This window comes from Eptesicus fuscus, chromosome 7 (assembly GCF_027574615.1).
Source record: "Eptesicus fuscus isolate TK198812 chromosome 7, DD_ASM_mEF_20220401, whole genome shotgun sequence".
NCBI classification, from domain to species: Eukaryota; Metazoa; Chordata; class Mammalia; order Chiroptera; family Vespertilionidae; genus Eptesicus; species Eptesicus fuscus.
In genome coordinates this window covers 106,371,034-106,390,231 of record NC_072479.1, presented here as the reverse complement: position 1 = coordinate 106,390,231, position 19,198 = coordinate 106,371,034, and the positions used below count along the sequence as shown (strand labels likewise).

At 69.0% G+C, this 19,198-nt stretch overlaps 1 protein-coding gene across 2 annotated transcripts in view; it reads left to right on the top strand.

The window, feature by feature from the left end:
- WNT7B (Wnt family member 7B) overlaps positions 1-17,991 on the top strand; it is a 44,462-nt gene extending 26,471 nt beyond the window's left edge. For both annotated transcript variants that reach the window (XM_054718580.1, XM_054718581.1), the window contains exons 3-4: positions 8,351-8,622; positions 15,902-17,991. In XM_054718580.1, the coding sequence (XP_054574555.1) occupies positions 8,351-8,622; positions 15,902-16,381 (752 nt within the window). In that variant the 3' untranslated portion in view covers positions 16,382-17,991. The remainder of the gene's footprint in view (positions 1-8,350; positions 8,623-15,901) is intronic.
- Positions 17,992-19,198: the final 1,207 nt, after the last annotated feature.

Genomic DNA, 19,198 nt, shown 5'->3' with positions numbered 1-19,198 from the left:
GGTGCCCATGGCCTTCCCTCGGGGGCGCGGAAGCCCGAAGGTCGGCGAGCCTCTGGCCAGCGAGCGGGGTGCCGGGCTGGGCGTGGCTGCCCCGCTCACGTGGCCCTCAGAGGCCGCCTGGACCTGGTCCAGGGAGGGAATTTCCACCCTCGCTGGCCGGGCCCCAGCAGGCAGGGTGGCCCAGGAGGGGAGAGGGCACTGCCAGGGAGGCAGCCCCGCCCGGCCAGCTGCCCACTCCCTGTGTGACCTGGGGCACGGCCGTGCTCTCTCTGGGCCTCAGTCTCCCCATCTGGACCGGGGCTGAGGCTGAGCCCAGTCTCCTCCAGGACCTGGGGTCTCTCCACAGAATGGAGGCAGGAAGGCTCTTACGGCTCCAGTGCCCACACCAGGGTTCCACGAGGGGTTCCATGGATGGGGGTCTGAAGACCTGGGCCTGGCCCAGCCCCGACCACAGCCATCTTCGAGCCCCACGCCTGCGGCCACCACCTTCGGGAGGGTCATTTCTGTGGCTGCAGCCACCGCCCACTGCCAGCAGCGTCGCTCCGCTCCCGCCCCACTGTGCACACGTCACAGGCGGGGACACTGAGGCGCACGAGGGCCAGTGCCCGCCCGGGCACACCGGGGAGAGCTGAGGTGTGACCCCGAGGTCCGGCTCTGCCCCTGGCCAGCCGGGCAGGGGCCTGTCCCCCCACAGGCGGTGGCAGCTTCTGCTGAGACCAGATGCGGGCGGTCAGGAGGGCAGGCTGGCCGAGGCTGACTCCCGAACAGGAACCCGGGGCAGGGTGGGGCTCCTGGACGTGGCCCAGCTCAGGCCCCGGCCCCGGGGTTCCGGTCCAGGTCGCCCCTCGCCATGGGGCCTGGGGCCAGCTCTACCCACTCCGGGGCGGGCGCGCCCCGTGCCCGGCTGGAGCGCGACCCACCTGCAGGGCTGCGCGTGTGAGGGCCTCGCTGGGTCAGAACAAAGGCCCGGGGCGCGGGCGGCCGGCGTGTTGGGGCCGGCGGGAGCTCTGCCTGCTCTGTTTATGACAACGGGATGGGCTGGGCCCGGCGGAGACACTGACTCAGCCCCGCTGGGCGGGCGGGGCCGGGCCGGGGATGCCGACGGGGACAGGGTCAGGGGGACGTGGGGAAAGTCAGACCGAGAGGGAAGGACAGAGGTCGGCAGTACCCACGCACACACACAGTCACACGCACACACACAGACACAGACACAGACACACACAGACACACACACACACACACACACACATAGACACACGCACACACACAGAGTCACACGCACACACACAGACATACACACGCACACACACACACAGACACAGACACACACAGAGAGACACGCATACACACACACATAGACACACACAGTCACACACACACAGAGACACGCACAGACACACGCACACACAGACAGACACACACAGAGAGACACGCATACACACACACATAGACACACACAGACACACAGGCACACGCGCACACACACAGACATGCACACACACGAGCATGCACAGCACTAGTGTCTACGATGCCCCTGGGTCTCCGCTCCCACGGCTCTCTGCACAGAGGGTGAGCTGAGCTTCACGCCCACACGCGAGACACATACCACACACGGGCTCTCCGCACTGTGCACGTCTGGGCGTCCGTGAGTGGGTACCTAGCTCATTCTCTCTCCAGGGCCTTAGCATTGCTGTTCCCTCTGCCCGAATGAACACTGTTCCCCGCACCTGCGCACGGCTTGCTGCTCTCAGCGCCTCCCTCCCTGGGAGGGGCCCTCCCTGGCCGTCCTCTGCCCCATCCCTCCAGCCACCCTGCCCATGACCCCTCCGTGGGCTGAGCCTGCCCCCGGCCCCTGCGAACGCCTCCCGCCGCCCCCTGGGCTGCAGTGGGTCAGTCTTGCCTGCTGGGTGCTTGGTCTTGGGCTCGGGGATGGGTGGGGCTGAGGGCCTCACCCCCAGACTCGGGGGCTTGGTTGGAGGGAGGGCGGTACTGGTGCTGGGGAGACATCGGATGGCCGCAGAGGGAGCGAGAAAAGGGAGGGGCGAGAGCGCACGGCACCGGGGCTCACCCAGGCAGCCTGAGCCCAGGCCTGGGCAGGAGGTGGGAGGCGGGGCCGCGAGGTTTCCCAGTCCTGGCGCGTGGCGAGGGGTCTGTGCACAGACTTTGGGGTCCCGGGTCAGATCCCTGCTCTGTGGTTGGCTTGCCACGTGACCTCGGGCCAGTTGCCTGCCTCCTCTGAGCCGAGCACCCTAACTGCGAGGTGTGTGTGTGGGGGGGGCTGTGAGGGTTTAAAGCGAGTAGGACAAGCTATATGCAGTCCCCTAAAACCATCAGATGCTGTTTTATCACAGCTCTGTTGCGACATCCCCTCACACCACACACTTCACCCATTTACCGTGTGCGTCCCGTGGCGTGGCGTGTGTTCAGTGTGCCGCCAGCACCACAGTCCATGTTGGACTCTTTTCATCTCGTTCAAAAGCCGCTCTGCACCCCTAGCCGTGGCCACACCCACCTGCTGTCGGCCCCCGTGGGCCTGCCCGCCCCGCCATTCCGTGGGGATGGACTCACGCACACGTGGCCGTGGTCCGGCCGCTCTCACGGCGGGTGTGGTCCAGGCCCGCCTGGCGCAGGCTCCTTCCTCTCCGCGGCTGAGCCGTGTTCCGCGGCGTGGACGGACCACAGCGTCTTTGTCCCTCCTCCTGTTTGTGGCCGCGGGGGCCGTTTCCACCTGGGCTGTGTGGCTGCTGCTGCTGGGAGGTGCTGTGTGGACACGTGTGTCCTTTCTCTGGAGAACGTACCCAGGAGCGGTTGCTGGTCCTTCGGGGACGATGCTTAGCAGCTGAGGACCGGCTGAGCGGCTCCCAGCGGCTGCAGGCGTGGCTGCCCGGCGTGTGCGGGTCCGATCCCGCCACCTCCTCGCCGCCGCTGCTCGCTGCCTGTCTGTTTCAGCCACGCAGCAGGGGCCGTGCTCTCTCACAGTGGTTTTTACAAAATATGTATTTGTATTGACTTCAGAGGGGAAGGGAGAGGAAGAGATAGAAACATCCATGATGGGAGACTCCTGGATCGGCTGCCTCCTGCACGCCCCACCCTGGGGATGGAGCCTGCAACCCGGGCCTGTGCCCTGGCCGGGAATCGAACCCTGACCTCCTGGTTCCTAGGTCGATGCTCAGCCGCTGAGCCCCGCCGGCCGGGTGGGGGTTTTCATTTGTGATTCCCGGAGGGCTGGCGATGCTGAGCACCTCGTCACGGGCTCATTGCCGTTGTACCTCATTTGGAGAAAGGCTATCGGATCCTTTTCCTAGTTTTAACTGGGTTACGTGCTTTTTTGTGGCTGAATTAGAGAAGAGGCCAGTTTTCTTTTCCTTTTTTAAACAAGGGCAGGACAGCTCGGCGGGGAGGCAGGGTGAACGGGACTGTGGCCACAGCACGGGCCGGCCCACGGGGCGCACGCCGGCGCACACGCTCCGGAGCCACATTCGGGGTGAGCCCAGCCACATGCCCGGGACATGAGCATGGGGACTCATGTAGAGGTTTACACACACGGATGCCCAAACGTGTGCACACTCATGGAGAGCCTAGTGTGTGTCATGTATAGGCATGATGTGTGTGTAGTGTGTGTCATGTATAGGCATGATGTGTGTGTAGTGCGTGTCATGTATAGGCATGATATGTGTGTAGTGCGTGTCATGTATAGGCATGATGTGTGTGTAGTGTGTGTCATGTATAGGCATGATGCTCAGTTCAGCCACCCTCTGTGCTGGGCCATCTGCCACGTGACTTGGCCAGATCAGGGCCATCACCCTCATTTTGCAGGTGGGGAAACTGAGGCACGGAAAGGTCTCTTTGTCAGTCTGAGGTCACCCAACTGGCCCGTTGTAGGGTCTGGACTTGAATGCGAGGTTCCGGCCTCTGAGCCCCCTCTCTGGGAACATGTGTGACCCCAAACCTGAGTCATTCCGGAATATCAGGCCTGGGCTCCCCTCACTGCCTGAGCTGCTGTGTGACCTCGGGCAGCGTGTGCTCCTCTCTGGGCCGAGGGGCGAGGAAGTGGAAGTAGCTCTGAGTGGACAGTGTGGGAGCCCCTGGCATGGGGGTGGGCACAGCTCTGCCCGGGGAGGGCAGTGGGCTCTGTTCTGCCCAGGCCCCCGCTGTGCTCGGGCATGCGGCACCCCTGTCCCCGCCAGCGCCCGCTCACAGAGGTCGGCCTGGTCCCCGGCGTCCTCGGGGTGAAGGGATGATGGGAAGGCGAGGCCCCTCGCCCCGGGAGCGGGTCCGGCTGGCATCACCGAGGGCGGGGGGCAGGGCGGGCCAGGTCTGCTCCCTCTGGGCCTGGAGCCCACGGGGCAGTGAGGGCTGATTCTGAATGGCCCACAGGAAAGAGAGGGCGGGCCTGGATGGTCCCGAGTGGCCCGGGAGCCTCGGTTTACCCACAGGCCGGGGTCCCTGAGGGCTCTGCTGTTGTGATGTTCCGCTGTGTGGAGGGGCGGCCGGGGCTCGGGTGAGCACAGAGGGTCCCGGTCCGCCCTGCCCTGCTTCCCACTCGGTGAGGGTGAGGGGTGCCCACGTCTCCTGTCTGTGCCCAGCGCTGCCCGGGGCCGTGGGCTGGGTGAGGGTCTCCCGCCCTACGTGGCCGATGGGTCACAGGCTCGATGGGCGTGGGCTCGTCAGGAGGGTCTGTCCCTGGGCCGTCGTGGGGACAGAATGAGGTGGTGAGTGTAGGCCCAGCCCAGCCCTGCTTGTGTTGGGGGTACTGGGAACATTGAGTTGGGGGTGCACTAAAGGGTCAGCTGCCCCTGCCCACCACCCTGAGCCCCTGGGGCACCTCATTCCAACGGGGCTGCCAGGAGCGGGGGCCGGCCCAGCGGCGTGCAGAGCCTGGCGAGCCTGTGGGCAGTGGCCGGCACCCCAGGCAGGGAGAGGGCCAGCGCCCCCAGGGCCGGTGGCAGGGCCCAGCTGGATGGTCCACTGCACAAGAGGGGTGCACCCTGGCGGCCGCCGACCTGCCCACAGGGGGCCAGTGTCCATGTGGCCAAGCTGGGCTGCAGGTAGTGGTGGGCGGGGTCCGGTGGGGTCAGGCCGTCGGGGCTCGAGGTCATCTCAGAGGCCAGGGGGCCGGACAGCTGCTGAGCAAGGCCGAGGGTTTGAGGAGCTTCCCAAGTCCTCGTGCCCGCTCCCCCCGGGGCAGCAACCTGGGGACTGGCCGGGCGGCCCCGGTGTGATTTGGGGAGGGACCCTCCCAGCTCCACGCCGGGCACACTGACCCGGGCAAGCTCCGAGGACCCCGAGCCGGTGTGCAGGTCTGTCCGGGGCTGCCGTGAGAATTAAACAGGGTGAGTGTACGGCGTGCGGGCGCACGATCCAGGACCTAGGGCAGCCTCCTGGGTTCTCCCCTAACGAGGACTCCCTCCATGCCGCCCCCCACCTTGTCTCCATGGTGAGACAAGAGGGTTTGGCTCATTAAAACCAAATAAAGAAGGAATTACCGGGAGTGGCGGCCCGGTGAGTAACCGATGAGTAACCGAGTCTGAGCCGGGTCTGGGCTTGGCCAGGTGGGAGCAGGCACCGGGCGAAGGATGGGGAGATCCCGCCACGCCCTCCGCAGGCACAGTCAGCAGCCTGCCGGGGCTCAGGAGGAGTCCCCATGGGCTCCGGGGGCAGGGGGAGGGGAGGGGAGAAGAGGGTCAGGCAGGGTCCAGGCCCGCCTCCTGCTTGGGCAGGACTTTCACTCCCCGGCCGGCCGGGCCTCCTGGCAGATTGCGCAATCGCCTGTGATTTCTCTGCCCGCCGCCCCCCCCCCTCACTGGGTGCCTAGCTTGTGTCATGCCCCCTCTGAAGCCGGTTGGGTCTCCCTGAGCTCCCCGAACCCCCACACAGCGTGCACCTGCTGGCTAGCTGCTATTCCCTCCCCCCGCTACCCCCCGCCCCCCAAGATCCAGGCTGTCCAAACGTAGCACCCCCTCCCCTCGCGGCTGCACCTGCTGCCCAGGTCCCTTGGCTGCAGGGGCCACGCCGGGGACAGGAGGACCCCCCGTGACCTGCGCCCCAGGCCCCCAGCCCCTCCCGCTGCTCCTCTGGGCCTTGATTCCCCTGCCTGCCTTCAGATCCTGCTTCAGCCCCGATCCGTCTCATAGCCGGTACCTCCGGGCGCGCATCTGTGAGATGGGGACGGTGAGGAAAGCTGCCCCGGATGTGAGGGGTTAGAGGGATGCTGGGATGCGGGGCAGCTGCTGAGTGACAGCAACGGCCACCTGGCCCGCACAGCTCTGCTGACCTCTCTAACCAGTTCCGGAACGCCCACCCAATGTGGCCTGAGCTCTCGATTCCGAGGCCACCGCGTCCGACCCCAGCCCCGCACAGTGCCGCCTGCGTCCCAGGATGTCTCTGGCCACCTCAGGCGGCTCCCCCAGACCTCAACCACCTCCTTCCTGTTACTCTGACCTCATACCGCTGCAGCCTCAGCACCAAACTGTCACACCTCTGCGCCTTGGCTCCTGCCGGGGCCAGGAATGTGCACACACACCGACACACCACGCGTGCACACACTACACATGTCCACACACACTCAGACGCCACACGCGCTCACAGGGAGTTAACACGTGCTTCTTGTTAAACTTTAAGGTGTCACCTCCTCCAGGAAGCCTCCCCAGACTCCACCTCCACCGAGGCAGGTCAGGCATCCTTTGAGGTCCCATGCCTCCCTGCGGCCCCTTCTTGCAGAGTCCCATAGTCACCTCCTTCCCTGGCACCCGCCTGGCTGATCACTCCTGCCTGTGTGTCCTGGGACCTCGTCGGCAGGCTCTGCTGGGCTTGGACAACACCAGCAAGGAGTTTAATAGCCGCCCCACACCCAGCGGACTTCCCTGCCGAGCGCAGTGGCCTAATTTAGAGCCGGGAGGTGATTCCCATGTTCCCCTCCCTGTGTCTGTGGGAGTCCCTGGTCAGCCAGTCTTGATGGCACAGGGACTGGGCACCTCAGAGCCACGCCCGGTGCTGAAGGGTGGCTGGTTAAGGAGCCGGGGGCAGAGCCCTGTGGCCAGCTGGTCCCCGGGGGGCCGTGCTCTGACCCGGCTGGGAGGGAAGCGCCCCCAGGGAACAAGGACTTCCCCAAGGGTGAGCCCCCCCGGGAGAACGGGGACCCCATCTAAGTGAGCCCCCCGGCGGTTAGTGGGTGAGGAGGTGGACCCCAGAGCACACTGAGCGCCAAGCACAGGCTGGGCAGTCAGTGCTCATGGGTGTTTATGGAATGGACCTGACCTGACCCTTAGCCTCCTTCAGTCTGGAGGGTCACCCCAGCCCCTGGCAGCAGGGACAGCAGCCAGGGACACAGGTTCGGGCTTGTGGACGGCCGGGGTCGCGGGTGCCCAGCTGTTCCTCCCGAGACGGAAGCCGGCCCTGCCCCGTGAGCACTTTGCCAGGCAGTGGGATTCCGGCTCGTCCATCGAGTGGGGCTTTGGTCCCGGCAGCGCCGCTGAGCCCTATGCCCGCGGCGCCGGGCTGGGCCCACATGGGCCTCTGGTCATGGGCACGGGGACAGGGGGCCGAGAGACGGGCCAGGATGCCTGCCCAGGGGCCGTGGAGAATAAAGAACTGGAGCTGGACCCGTTCCTCTCAGGGGCCTCGGACCCGGTGCAGCCGGGAAGTCCGCGGTGGGGCTAACGAGACGGGCGGTGCGGAGAGCCGAGAGGGTCAGACGGAAGGAGGCCGGCGGCAAGGGCTCACTCTGGCGGTGCCCTGGGAGGGCTGCCAGGAGGAGGCATGGGAACAGGGTAGGAAGGGGCAGGATTTGGGCAGGAAGGAGAGGGGATTCCACCAAAAAGACCAGGTAACCCCAGGGCATGTGCGCAGCGCTGGGAGGGGCGTCGTTTTGACGGACGGAGGCCGGGGGGTGGGCACTGGGCTTGGAGGGTGGGCGCAGGCTTCGGGTTTGGGCTGCGGAACCCTGCCCAGCTCAGGCAGAGGAGAGCTGCGGGGGGAGGTGCGGGCGGAGGCCCCAGGCCTGCCCCTGGGGAGAGGGAGGCGGAGGCCGCACCCACGTCCGGGCGGTTCAGGCCCCGCAGGCCGGGTGTGGAGGGGCCGAAGGAGGCCTGGGCCTGGGGGTCACAGGGAGGGAGGCGGGGACAGAGGCCGCGTGGGTCCTGCCGGGGAGCCCACGGCGTCGGCGGCCGTGACTGGCCCCTGAGGAGCAGCGCTGGCAGTGGGGGGTGGGGGGGCCCCCACACCTGTCACAGGCGCCGCCCACGTTGGGGGAACGGCGCCCCGCTGAGTCAGGGGCTCCGGGGGGGCGCGCGCCGGGCGCCTGGGTCCCCGGAGCCCACGTGTCTGCCCGTCCCCCCCTCCCCCCCCGCAGGGAGCCGTGAGGCCGCCTTCACCTACGCCATCACGGCGGCCGGCGTGGCGCACGCGGTCACGGCCGCCTGCAGCCAGGGCAACCTGAGCAACTGCGGCTGCGACCGCGAGAAGCAGGGCTTCTACAACCAGGCCGAGGGCTGGAAGTGGGGCGGCTGCTCGGCCGACGTGCGCTACGGCATCGACTTCTCCCGCCGCTTCGTGGACGCGCGCGAGATCAAGAAGAACGCGCGGCGCCTCATGAACCTGCACAACAACGAGGCGGGCCGGAAGGTAGGCGCGAGGGGCGGGGCTACGGTGGGCGGGGCCTGAGGGGCGGGGCGACGAGAGGGGCGGGGAGTGGGCGGGGCTGGCGGCAGGCGGGGCCGCTAGGTCCCCGGGCCTTGACCTCCCCAGCCTTGGGCGCCCCTCCAGGCGGTGGGAGCTGGGAGCCTGGACCCTGGCGGTGCGGTGTGGGCGATCCTCCCAGCAGCTCTGAGGGACGCACCTGGCTGTTCCCATTCCCGAGGTGTGAAAACTGAGGCCGGGAGTGGTGAAGGGATGTGCCCGCACCGCCTCCCCGCAGGGAGCCCTGGGAGGAGGAGGAGACAGGCCCTTGTCCACGCAGAATGGGAGCAGGGCCGGCCTGGGGACCCCGGGGTGGGGCAGGCCCCCAGCCGACAGTCCCATGTCCCTGCGCTGGTCCCAGGGGCCATGCCGGCATACCAGATACCAGGAAAGGCTTCTCGAGGGGCCAGTCTTGGCTCAGTTTGCCCTGAGAGACCTAAGGAAGGGGTGTTCCCTCCGGTAGGAGCGGCCTGGGAGGGTGGGCCCAAGCTGGGGGGAGGGGCACTCGTGCACAGGGTGGATGCAGCATGGGGGGAGGATAATGGAGGACATTCAGGAGGGACACACTGGGGAAGAGGTCAGCACGGGCCCAGTCCTGCCTCGGGGAGATGCAGGCCCCAGATACTGGGCCGGGAGGAGCGGCCACCGTGGCGGCAAGATGGCCAGAGATAGGGCAGGCAGCGGAGCAGAACGCCTCTGTGGGTCTGATTCCCAGCCCCGGCTGCACCCAGGGCGCCAGGCCCGAGGGGCGCTGCAGGCACGGGCAGGCTTGCCTTTCCAGGCCAGGAGATGAAACTGCCCCCAGGGACCACCCTGGAGGCCACTGGCCGCTCGCTCATTCACTCAACCAACGCTCCTTGCCCCTCCTCTGTGCCAGGGCTGGGTGGGACACGGGGACAGGGAGGAGTCAGACGTGACCCTAGCCAGGGAGCTGTCCCGCACCAACAGGGTGCACCTGAGCGGAGCAGAGGCCACACCCAGGGTCCCCGAGAGGGGACCAGCAGGAGGCAAGCAGACGCTTCCTGGAGGCGGCGACGGGAGCCTGAAGGACACCCCAGAGCGGAGACGCAGAGGCAGAAGGAGGTGGCACTGGGGGGAAGGGGGAAGGGGGCGAGGCTGCAAAGGACTCAAGCTGGGGGGGCAGGAAGGGCGGGCAAGCAGGGCCGGCCCAGAACAGGCCTTGGACGCCAGGCCAAGGGTTTGGCTTTTTCTGTTGAGGTTATTACATTTTGGTCAAATGAACGTGTAAATGAAGGAAGGAGTGACACGGTCTGCCTCCAGGAGCTCACAGACAGTGTGTAGGCACATCTCTGGGCCAGAGATTGTCAGCCTTTGTCATCTCCCGGCACATGAGCGAATTACAGAAATTCCTCGGCACACCAAAAACATGCATCGTTGTTTTGCTGATCCAACATATCCAATAGGTGTGGTTTTCATTCATTCACTCCGGTGGCTACTGTTTGGCTGTTGTCAGTTTTTCACTTGACAACCTAAGGGAAGAGAGGTCAGAATGGCTGCTCTGCACAGGCAGATGGAGATCGGTGCCTGGGGGGCCGAGGGAGGCGATTCGCTTACCTGGAGGCATTGGGAGTGGGGGAGGGGGTAGGAGGCTTAGCTGAGCCCGCAATGGACCGCCTCCCCTGAGCCTCTGCAGTGGCTGGGCCCGGAGTGGGGGCCCCCCACACCCCTGGGAAGAAGGGCTCACTGTCCCCCTTGGGCCCTGGCCACTGCTCCGTGAGGAGGTGGCTGAGCGAGCCGCGGAGACGTGGGGAAGGGAGCCCGCGGAGGAAAGAGCTGACTTGGGGGTTCTTTCTGGAATAAGGGGTGTCCCCACTCTGGGAACAGATTTCAGGAATGGCCAGGTTAGGGGGATCACAGGCCGGGGCACCAATGTCCAAGGGAACCTGGAGCCCAAAGGAGGAGGGGGTGAGCAGGTCACGCGTGCAGTGCAGCCGGGCCTCCGGCCCAGCCGAGGGGTTTGGGCAGCCGAGGAGACTGGCAGGCCGAGCAGGCCTGGGTGAAGGGCTGACAGCCAGGCCGGAGGGTGGCCCCCTGGGCACAGGTGCCATCGCAGACCCTTGAGGGAGAGTGGGGCCGAGCAGCTCAGGGGCCAGGGCGGAGTCTGACTCGGCTCTGAGGCCCGTGTGAACCCATGCTGGCCTGGCGCGGGACTTGGGGGTGCTCGGAGACTGACAGCTGGTGAAGTGCATCGGGCAGGAGGCCGGCAGGATTGGGCCCGGGGTGGGGGTGGGGGTGAGATGGGGGTAGGAGAGCTAGGAGGCTGGGCAGGGTCCCGGCCTGCCAGGGGGATGCAGGTGGAGGAGGGCCAGCATGTGGGGGTGCACTGGGCTGAAGCTGTGAACTGAGGAGAAGAGATTGTCAGGGGAGGGGTCAGCAGTTCGAGGGCCGTCGGGGACAGAGCGGCCGCAGGAAAGGGCTGTGAGTGGTCAGCGGTCAGGACTCGGTGCCAGAGCTGTCCCTGACCCCTGTGAGGCCCCCTTCTGAGCCTGTCTCCTCATCTGTGCGGTGGGCAGTGCACCGTGTCCCCCTGCCCGCTGCCCCCCCAAAGCTGCTCTGAGCCCTTGGAGGGGCTTAAAGAGACAGAAACCCATTCTCTCCCAGGCTGGAGCCAGGAGTGGGCGGGGCGTGCTCCCTCAGAGGGCTCCAGGGGAGGGTCCTCCCTGCCCCTTCCAGCCCTGGGGGCGCCAGGTGCTCCTGGCTTGTGGCCCCATCATCCAGGCTCTGCCTCCGTCTGCATGTGCCCCCCGCCTCCCCCTACCCCGTGTCTCCTCTTCTGTCTCTTGTTAGGACGTGTCCTCAGACGTAGGGCTGACCCTGGTCCAGCATGGTCTCAGGTCTCACCTCCGTTACATCTGCGAAGCCCCAGTTTTCAAATAAGATCACGACCTGAGGTCCTAGTGGATGTGTGTTTGAGGGGGGCACTCTGCAGCCCGCCCTCGGCTGGCACGTGGTCCCCCACACCCCTGTGGGCCAGGGGCAGACAGGCGGAGCGTGAGACCTGCTCACCCCTCTTCCGCTGGGCTCCGGGCTCCCTTGGACATCGGTGCCCCGGCCTGTGATCCCCCTAACCTGGCCATTCCTGAAATCTGTTCCCAGAGTGGGGACACCCCTTATTCCAGAAAGAACCCCCAAGTCAGCTCTTTCCTGGAGCCCCATCACCTCCACCCCCCCTGGCGGTGGGGGCACCGAGGCTGGGGGAGGGCCCCGCTCAGTCCCCGGCCCTCCTGGGTACAGGGGTCTCTCCGCACCCGCCCGGGTGGTCTCAGGGCCGCGGGGCTGGCGCCACCTCCGCTGTCGCTCTTATCTCGAGGGCACGAGACGGAAACGGCGCATTCTTCCCTCCTGTGATCACTTCCCAGGAGCGCGGGCGCGGGGCCCAGCCAAGCGAGGACACGGCCCCTCGCTCTGCAAACAGCTGCCAATCGGCTCCATCTGGGGGCGGCCCCGGTCCCGCCACACAGGGTCCCCAGGTGGGGGGAGGGGGAGTCGGTCCTCGTGGCCTTGATGCTGATAGGAAGATGGGACAGAGGGAAGGGGTTAGGGCAGGTGGCACAGAGAGGGGGGCAGCTGTTCAGCCAAACTGGACACGCAGATGGCAGGTAAGCTGGGACCAGCCGCCGGCACAGCCTCCAGTGTGGGCGCCCGGGCCAGGTCTCTGGCCGTCACAGACGACTGAGGAGGAATCCCTGCGCAGCAGCCTGGGGTGGGCGGCGCCCAGGCGAGGGGCTCTGAGCGGGCGTCCGTGTGGGCACCTCCTGGCTGAGGGGCAGGCACAGTGGGCAGTGGCCAGGGCAGGGGAACACCCAGGCCTTGGAGGGCCAGTGATGGAAGAAGGGGCTTTGAGGAGAGGGGAGCGCAAAGATGAACGTGGAGAGGGCGAGGAGGGAGCAGGAGAGGAGACATGGGTGGGAGGGGGCGGGAGGCCGAGAGGAGGCCCAGGGGTGCTTCCCCTGGGAAAGGGGTCCCACCAGGGTCCCGCCCTTGACCCAGACCCTCAGACCCGGCTTCTGGCCTGTGCCCTGGACCCCGACACCCCATGGCCCTGCAGTCCCAGGTCTGAGTACCCCCCAGGGTGTCATCCACGCAGGAGCTGAGGGCCCCACCCCCAAGCTCCAGGCCGCCGGCCTCACGGCCGCCGCCCTCACGGCCGCCGCACACACATGATGCTCATTTGGGCCAAATATTCCCTCTGCAGTGACGAGGACGGCTGGTGCTGCACCCCCTCGCACACACCTTCTCCACCTAGTGATCTCCATAGACACGCAGTGCGCGTACCGCCTCCTCCAGGAAGTCCTCCGGCTGGCACCCTGGCCCAGGGCAGGCGGAGGCTCCCACAGCCCCTGCACTTGGTGCTTTTATGTGTCAGTTTCCTTCTGTTCCCCACACTGGACCATGAGCCCGGGACCGACGTCCTCGCCGAGGTCCAGGCCCCAGGCCGCCAGGGCAGGAAGAGAGATGGGGCAGCGGCCGGCTCTGTGGGCTGTCCCTCTCGCCCCTTTGCAATCCTGCACTCCCTGTGGGCCTCCTCCTCTGGGCAGGGCTGGGGTCCTGGGCGAGGGCTGGGGTTCTGGGCGAGGGCTGGGGTCCTGGGCAGGGCTGGGGTTCTGGGCAGGGCTGGGGTCCTGGGCAGGGCTGGGGTCCTGGGCGAGGGCTGGGGTTCTGGGCAGGGCTGGGGTTCTGGGCAGGGCTGGGGTCCTGGGAGAGGGCTGGGGTCCTGGGCAGGGCTGGGGTTCTGGGCAGGGCTGGGGTTCTGGCCAGGGGCAGGGGCAGGGCAGCCAGCTCCTCTGGCTGTCGGGGAAGTGAGGCTGGGCGGGACAGCTGACAAATGGCCCCCGCAGCGTGGGCTAATGATTCGCATCTTCAATCAGCTCCCTGGCAGGCCCCTTCGATCCGGGTAAATGTGTAGCCGGGGTCAGGGCTGGCGCTGGGAACCGGCCCTCGGGGGACGGGGCGGGAGGCCCCGGAAAGCACACGGCTGCGCCCCTCACGCCGCTCAGAGCCGGGAGGAGGACCAATTCCCAGCAGACTCGCCTCACTGACCCGCTCACCCCCCCCCCCCCCCCGCAGCAAACGGGGCGCGGAGAGCCCCACACGCACAGGGGCTTGCGGGGCCCAGAACCTCTGCACGCCAGGACCAGCCCCGGCAGGAGGGCAGGGAGGGGGCCGGGCCGGGGTCCCCAGCGATGAAGCTCCGCTGTCGTTGGGTCTGGTGCCACCTGAGGCGCCCCCTGCCCGGCTCCCCCAGCTGCCCTGGGACCTGCACACGCCCCTCAGGCAGCCAGGCCTCCATTCCCCGCAGCCATCGCCCCGGCTCCTGCGGGGCTGCGGGGAGGGCCCGTGACGCACTTCGGATAACCGTGTGCCCGGCTCTGCCCGTTCCGAATGTTCTCACGGCCCCTCCACGGCCTGCTCGGTAGGGGGGTCAGCAGCCCCTTTAGCGGGTGAGGAGACTGAGGCTCAGGGGGAGACACTGACTCGGGTGACACAGCGGGGAGACTGGGGGAGCTGGCTCTGCTAGGGCTGGAGGCTGGGGGCCTGGGTGGAGGGGTGCCCTGGGCGGAGGGGTGCCCCGGACGGAGGGGTGTCCCGGGCGGAGGGGTGCTCCTAGGCAGAGGGGTGCTCCTAGGCAGAGGGGTGTCCCGGGCGGAGGGGTGCCCCGGGCGGAGGGTGCCCCGGGCGGAGGGGTGCCCCGGGCGGAGGGGTGTCCCGGGCGGAGGGGTGCCCTGGGTGGAGGGGTGCCCCGGGCGGAGGGGTGCCCCGGGCGGAGGGGTGTTCCTAGGCAGAGGGGTGCTCCTAGGCAGAGGGGTGTCCCGGGCGGAGGGGTGCCCCGGGCGGAGGGTGCCCCGGGCGGAGGGGTGCCCCGGGCGGAGGGGTGCCCCGGGCGGAGGGGTGCTCCTAGGCAGAGGGGTGCCCTGGGCGGAGGGTGTCCCGGGCGGAGGGGTGCCCCGGGCGGAGGATGCCCCGGGCGGAGGGGTGCCCCGGGCGGAGGGGTGCCCCGGGCGGAGGGGTGCTCCTAGGCAGAGGGGTGCCCTGGGCGGAGGGTGCCCCGGGCGGAGGGGTGTCCCGGGCGGAGGGGTGCCCCGGGCGGAGGGGTGCTCCTAGGCAGAGGGGTGCCCTGGGCGGAGGGTGTCCCGGGCGGAGGGTGCCCCGGGCGGAGGGTGCCCCGGGCGGAGGGGTGCCCCGGGCGGAGGGGTGCCCCGGGCGGAGGGGTGCTCCTAGGCAGAGGGGTGCCCTGGGCGGAGGGTGTCCCGGGCGGAGGGGCGTCCCGGGCGGAGGGGTGCCCCGGGCGGAGGGGTGCCCCGGGCGGAGGGGTGCTCCTAGGCAGAGGGGTGCCCTGGGCGGAGGGTGCCCCGGGCGGAGGGTGCCCCGGGCGGAGGGGTGTCCCGGGCGGAGGGGTGTCCCGGGCGGAGGGGTGTCCCGGGTGGAGGGGTGCCCCGGGCGGAGGGGTGTCCTGGGCGGGGGGGTGTCCCGGGCGGAGGGTGCCCCGGGCGGGGGGGTGTCCCGGGCGGAGGGGTGCCCGGGCGGAGGGGTGCCCCGGGCGGAGGGGTGCCCCGGGCGGAGGGGTGCCCCGGGCGGAGGGGTGTCCCGGGCGGGGGGGTGTCCCGGGCGGAGGGGTGCCCCGGGCGGAGGGGTGCTCCTAGGCAGAGGGGTGCCCTGGGCGGAGGGTGTCCCGGGCGGAGGGGCGTCCCGGGCGGAGGGGTGCCCCGGGCGGAGGGGTGCCCCGGGCGGAGGGGTGCCCCTAGGCAGAGGGGTGCCCTGGGCGGAGGGTGCCCTGGGCGGAGGGTGTCCCGGGCGGAGGGTGCCCCGGGCGGAGGGGTGCCCCGGGCGGAGGGGTGCCCCGGGCGGAGGGGTGCCCCGGGCGGAGGGGTGCCCCGGGCGGAGGGGTGTCCCGGGCGGAGGGGTGCCCTGGGCGGAGGGTGCCCTGGGCGGAGGGTGTCCCGGGCGGAGGGTGCCCCGGGCGGAGGGGTGCCCCGGGCGGAGGGGTGCCCCGGGCGGAGGGGTGTCCCGGGCGGGGGGGTGTCCCGGGCGGAGGGGTGCCCCGGGCGGAGGGGTGCCCCGGGCGGAGGGTGCCCCGGGCGGAGGGGCGTCCCGGGCGGAGGGGTGTCCCGGGCGGAGGGGTGCCCCGGGCGGAGGGGTGTCCCGGGCGGAGGGGTGTCCCGGGCGGAGGGGTGCCCCCCGGCCGCTCAGCCCGCTCCGCCCGCAGGTCCTGGAGGAGCGCATGAAGCTGGAGTGCAAGTGCCACGGCGTGTCGGGCTCCTGCACCACCAAGACCTGCTGGACCACGCTGCCCAAGTTCCGCGAGGTGGGCCACCTGCTCAAGGAGAAGTACCACGCGGCCGTGCAGGTGGAGGCCGTGCGCGCCAGCCGCCTGCGGCAGCCCACCTTCCTGCGCATCAAGCAGCTGCGCAGCTACCAGAAGCCCACGGAGACGGACCTGGTGTACATCGAGAAGTCGCCCAACTACTGCGAGGAGGACGCGGCCACGGGCAGCGTGGGCACGCAGGGCCGCCTGTGCAACCGCACCTCGCCCGGCGCCGACGGCTGCGACACCATGTGCTGCGGCCGCGGCTACAACACGCACCAGTACACGCGCGTCTGGCAGTGCAACTGCAAGTTCCACTGGTGCTGCTTCGTCAAGTGCAACACGTGCAGCGAGCGCACCGAGGTCTTCACCTGCAAGTGAGGCCGCGCCCGCCGCCCGCCGCGTCTGCACGCGGGCTCCGCCTCCGGGCCCCGGGCGGCCAGCTGGGCAGCGGTGGCTGCGGACGGTGGGGCTCCAGACGCGGGAGGAACCCCTGGGCCCCGCACCCTCTCCCCGTCCCGCGGCTCCTTCCCGCCATTCCCGTCGCTTCCTGTGGCAGAACAGCGCCCGCGGCCCGGCCCAGCGATGCCTTTTCTTTTCTCCGGGAAGGGGAGCCTCGAGGACACACGTGTCCCCGGAAAGCAGAGACGACAGGACTCTGCGTGACCCCCGCTCTGCCTGGTGGGGTGAACACGGACAGGCCACGCCGGCCGGCCCCACGTGAGACTGTCTCAGGCCACGTCGGCTGCGGGACCCTGGCGTGGGCTGGGCAGACGTGGACAGATTATTTATGTTTTCATAGAACCAGAGGAGGACTCAGCACAGGGCCAGCTGGCCCTGACCCCGCACCCCGTGGAGCGCACGCCCTCTGCCCCGTTCCTCTCCGAGGCCCGCCTGGCTCTGCCCGGGACGGGTGGCTGTGTGCGCTCGGCCCCCAGGTGAGCGGGCAGGGCTTGGTGACCAGCATGGCCGCAGGGGACCCCTGAGGGCAGCCCTGCACAGGGCCTCTGCTCCCTTCTCTTAGAAAGATTTTAGAAAACCCCATCAAACCGATCAAACTGTCCCCCAGATCAGGTTCAGGCTGCATCCCTCCCCAGACCTGTGGCCCCCCAGCCCTCACCAGCCTGGCACCTCGCAGTTTACAGAGCCCCTCCCACCCCGGAGCCAGCGGGACCCCAGGCCAGCACTGAGCGGGGTGTGGGGGGGCCGGGAGTCTTCAGGGTGTTGGCCTCATTGGACAGAGGGGGACACTGAGGCCCATCACTAGCCAGAGGCCCCAGGACCTGAGTGGGGGTGCCTGCCGTGGCTTGGGTGTCCTGACCCACAGCCCATGGCCCCTGGCCCCAGAGGACAAGCTCTGGGGACGCCCAGGCTGGCGTGAGGCGGCCCCCACGCCTTGAGAAATCCATTGCACCCCTCCCCGCTGCCTCCCCGGGCTCTGCACCCCCAGAGATGCCTGTGAGGGTTTGTCCTTGCCCATCCTGGCCTTTCACCCGGACCCTGATGTGGAGAGAGCTTGGGTCCAGGCGACCCTGTGCTAGGGCCCCACCTGACACCCCCGTCCCCCCGCCCCCGCACCATGCAGGCCCTCCCTGAAGTCCACTCACCCTGAAACCTGGGAGAGGGAAGCGGAGGGGGTCGGCTCATTCTAATCGACGTGGGGGACGGGAGAGATGAGAAACCGGGGTCTCGGGCAGGCGTGTCCTCTGCCGACGCTCCCACCTCCCGAGGAGACCGAGCCGCAGAGGTGACTGCTGGGAAGCTTGGTGTGCGGTGACTGCCGGTGCGCCCTCCACTGCCCACACCCCGCCCCGAACTAGGGTCTTTCCTCGTAGATACCACGGGCGGCTGACCGGCCACCTGGGCTGGACATCAGCCTGGGGCGAGCGGCACTGTCTGGGCCGTGCCCCTAACGATGCCAGGACACCCCCTTAGCTGCTGTCCTGGGACCCTCCAGGCCCATGTCCCTCCCCGCCCCGCCCCACCCCACCCCCCCCGCCCCACGGGCCCCAGGCCCCCGTCCACGCCGCCGCCCTCTGCCGAGGCACCTGGTTAACTTATGTTGTTATATAGTGTTGAGATGTCTATAGTGTCTTAAGTTATTGTGACCTACACTGGGTACTGGGGGGGCTGCTGCCCCCGAGACGGGCTCCTCCTTCTGCTTGAAACAGACTCTCGGGCCCTGGCGCCAGGAGTCGCCCGGAGTCGTGCGCACTGTCCGGGCCTCCCCCAGCTGACAGCAGGGCCCTCCGCGGGGGTGAGGGGTCCGTGTGGCCCGGGCGGGGCAGGGCGGGTGGCCGGGCGCTGCGTGTCGCCGCAGGGCCGCTCAGGAGAGCCGGGGGCTTCTGACGGGCTGTGTCCGCCTCCCGGGGGGGCAGCGGCTCCAATAAAGCTGGGATCAAAGACGATGCGCACGTGTGGAGTCCACGTCGACCCTGGGCGCAGGCACGCTGAGCGCCAGCCACTGCCCTGCCGGCCCGGCCCCTCTCCGCCGGCGCTGCCTGACGTCCCCACCCCATTCCCCTCCTCGCACCTGGCCCGGTCCCAGCTGGGACCTTGAGTCACACCTTCCAGGTGCCTCTGGGCCCGCCCCACCCAGCGAGGGCCACCGGCACGGAGAGCGAGGCTCCCCACAGCAGGCCGGGCTGCGGGGGCCATGGCCTGGAGCGGGGCTGACTCGGGGGGCGGGCGGGGGCTCTTCTCGGGAAAATGGGGAGCCTGGGGGTGGGGGACCCCAGCCAGGTGCCCCTGGCCCCATCTGCTGCCCTCGGTGTCTCCCTTCCCCTCTGACCCCAGCTGGCGTGAGGGTTGCTGGCGGTCCATCCAGCTGTGTCTGGTGGGTTTTGGCTCCTGTGCCCCCGGGGTGCCCCTGCCCTCTCTGGCCCTGGGAAGGCAGCCGAGGCCCCTGGGCAGCCACCAGCCTCCCTCTCCTCTCCCCGGAGGCCCGGCCTCGCCCAAGGTAACCATGCCCAGGAGGATGAATGGCATTCCTGCCGAGGGCCGGGAGGCATGCGGCCTGGCCGGTTTGGCCACTGCCCGCGGTCCCAGCAGCCTGGCATCAGGCGGAACCACTGATCAAACAGCCCGTCTGCCCTCTGCCCACCGGGCACCCATGGGGCCTGGCCCCAGCCCCAGGGGAGGCGCCACAGGTGGGCGTCCCGAGGGGGGGACAGGTGGGAAAGACCCCGTCCTGACCGG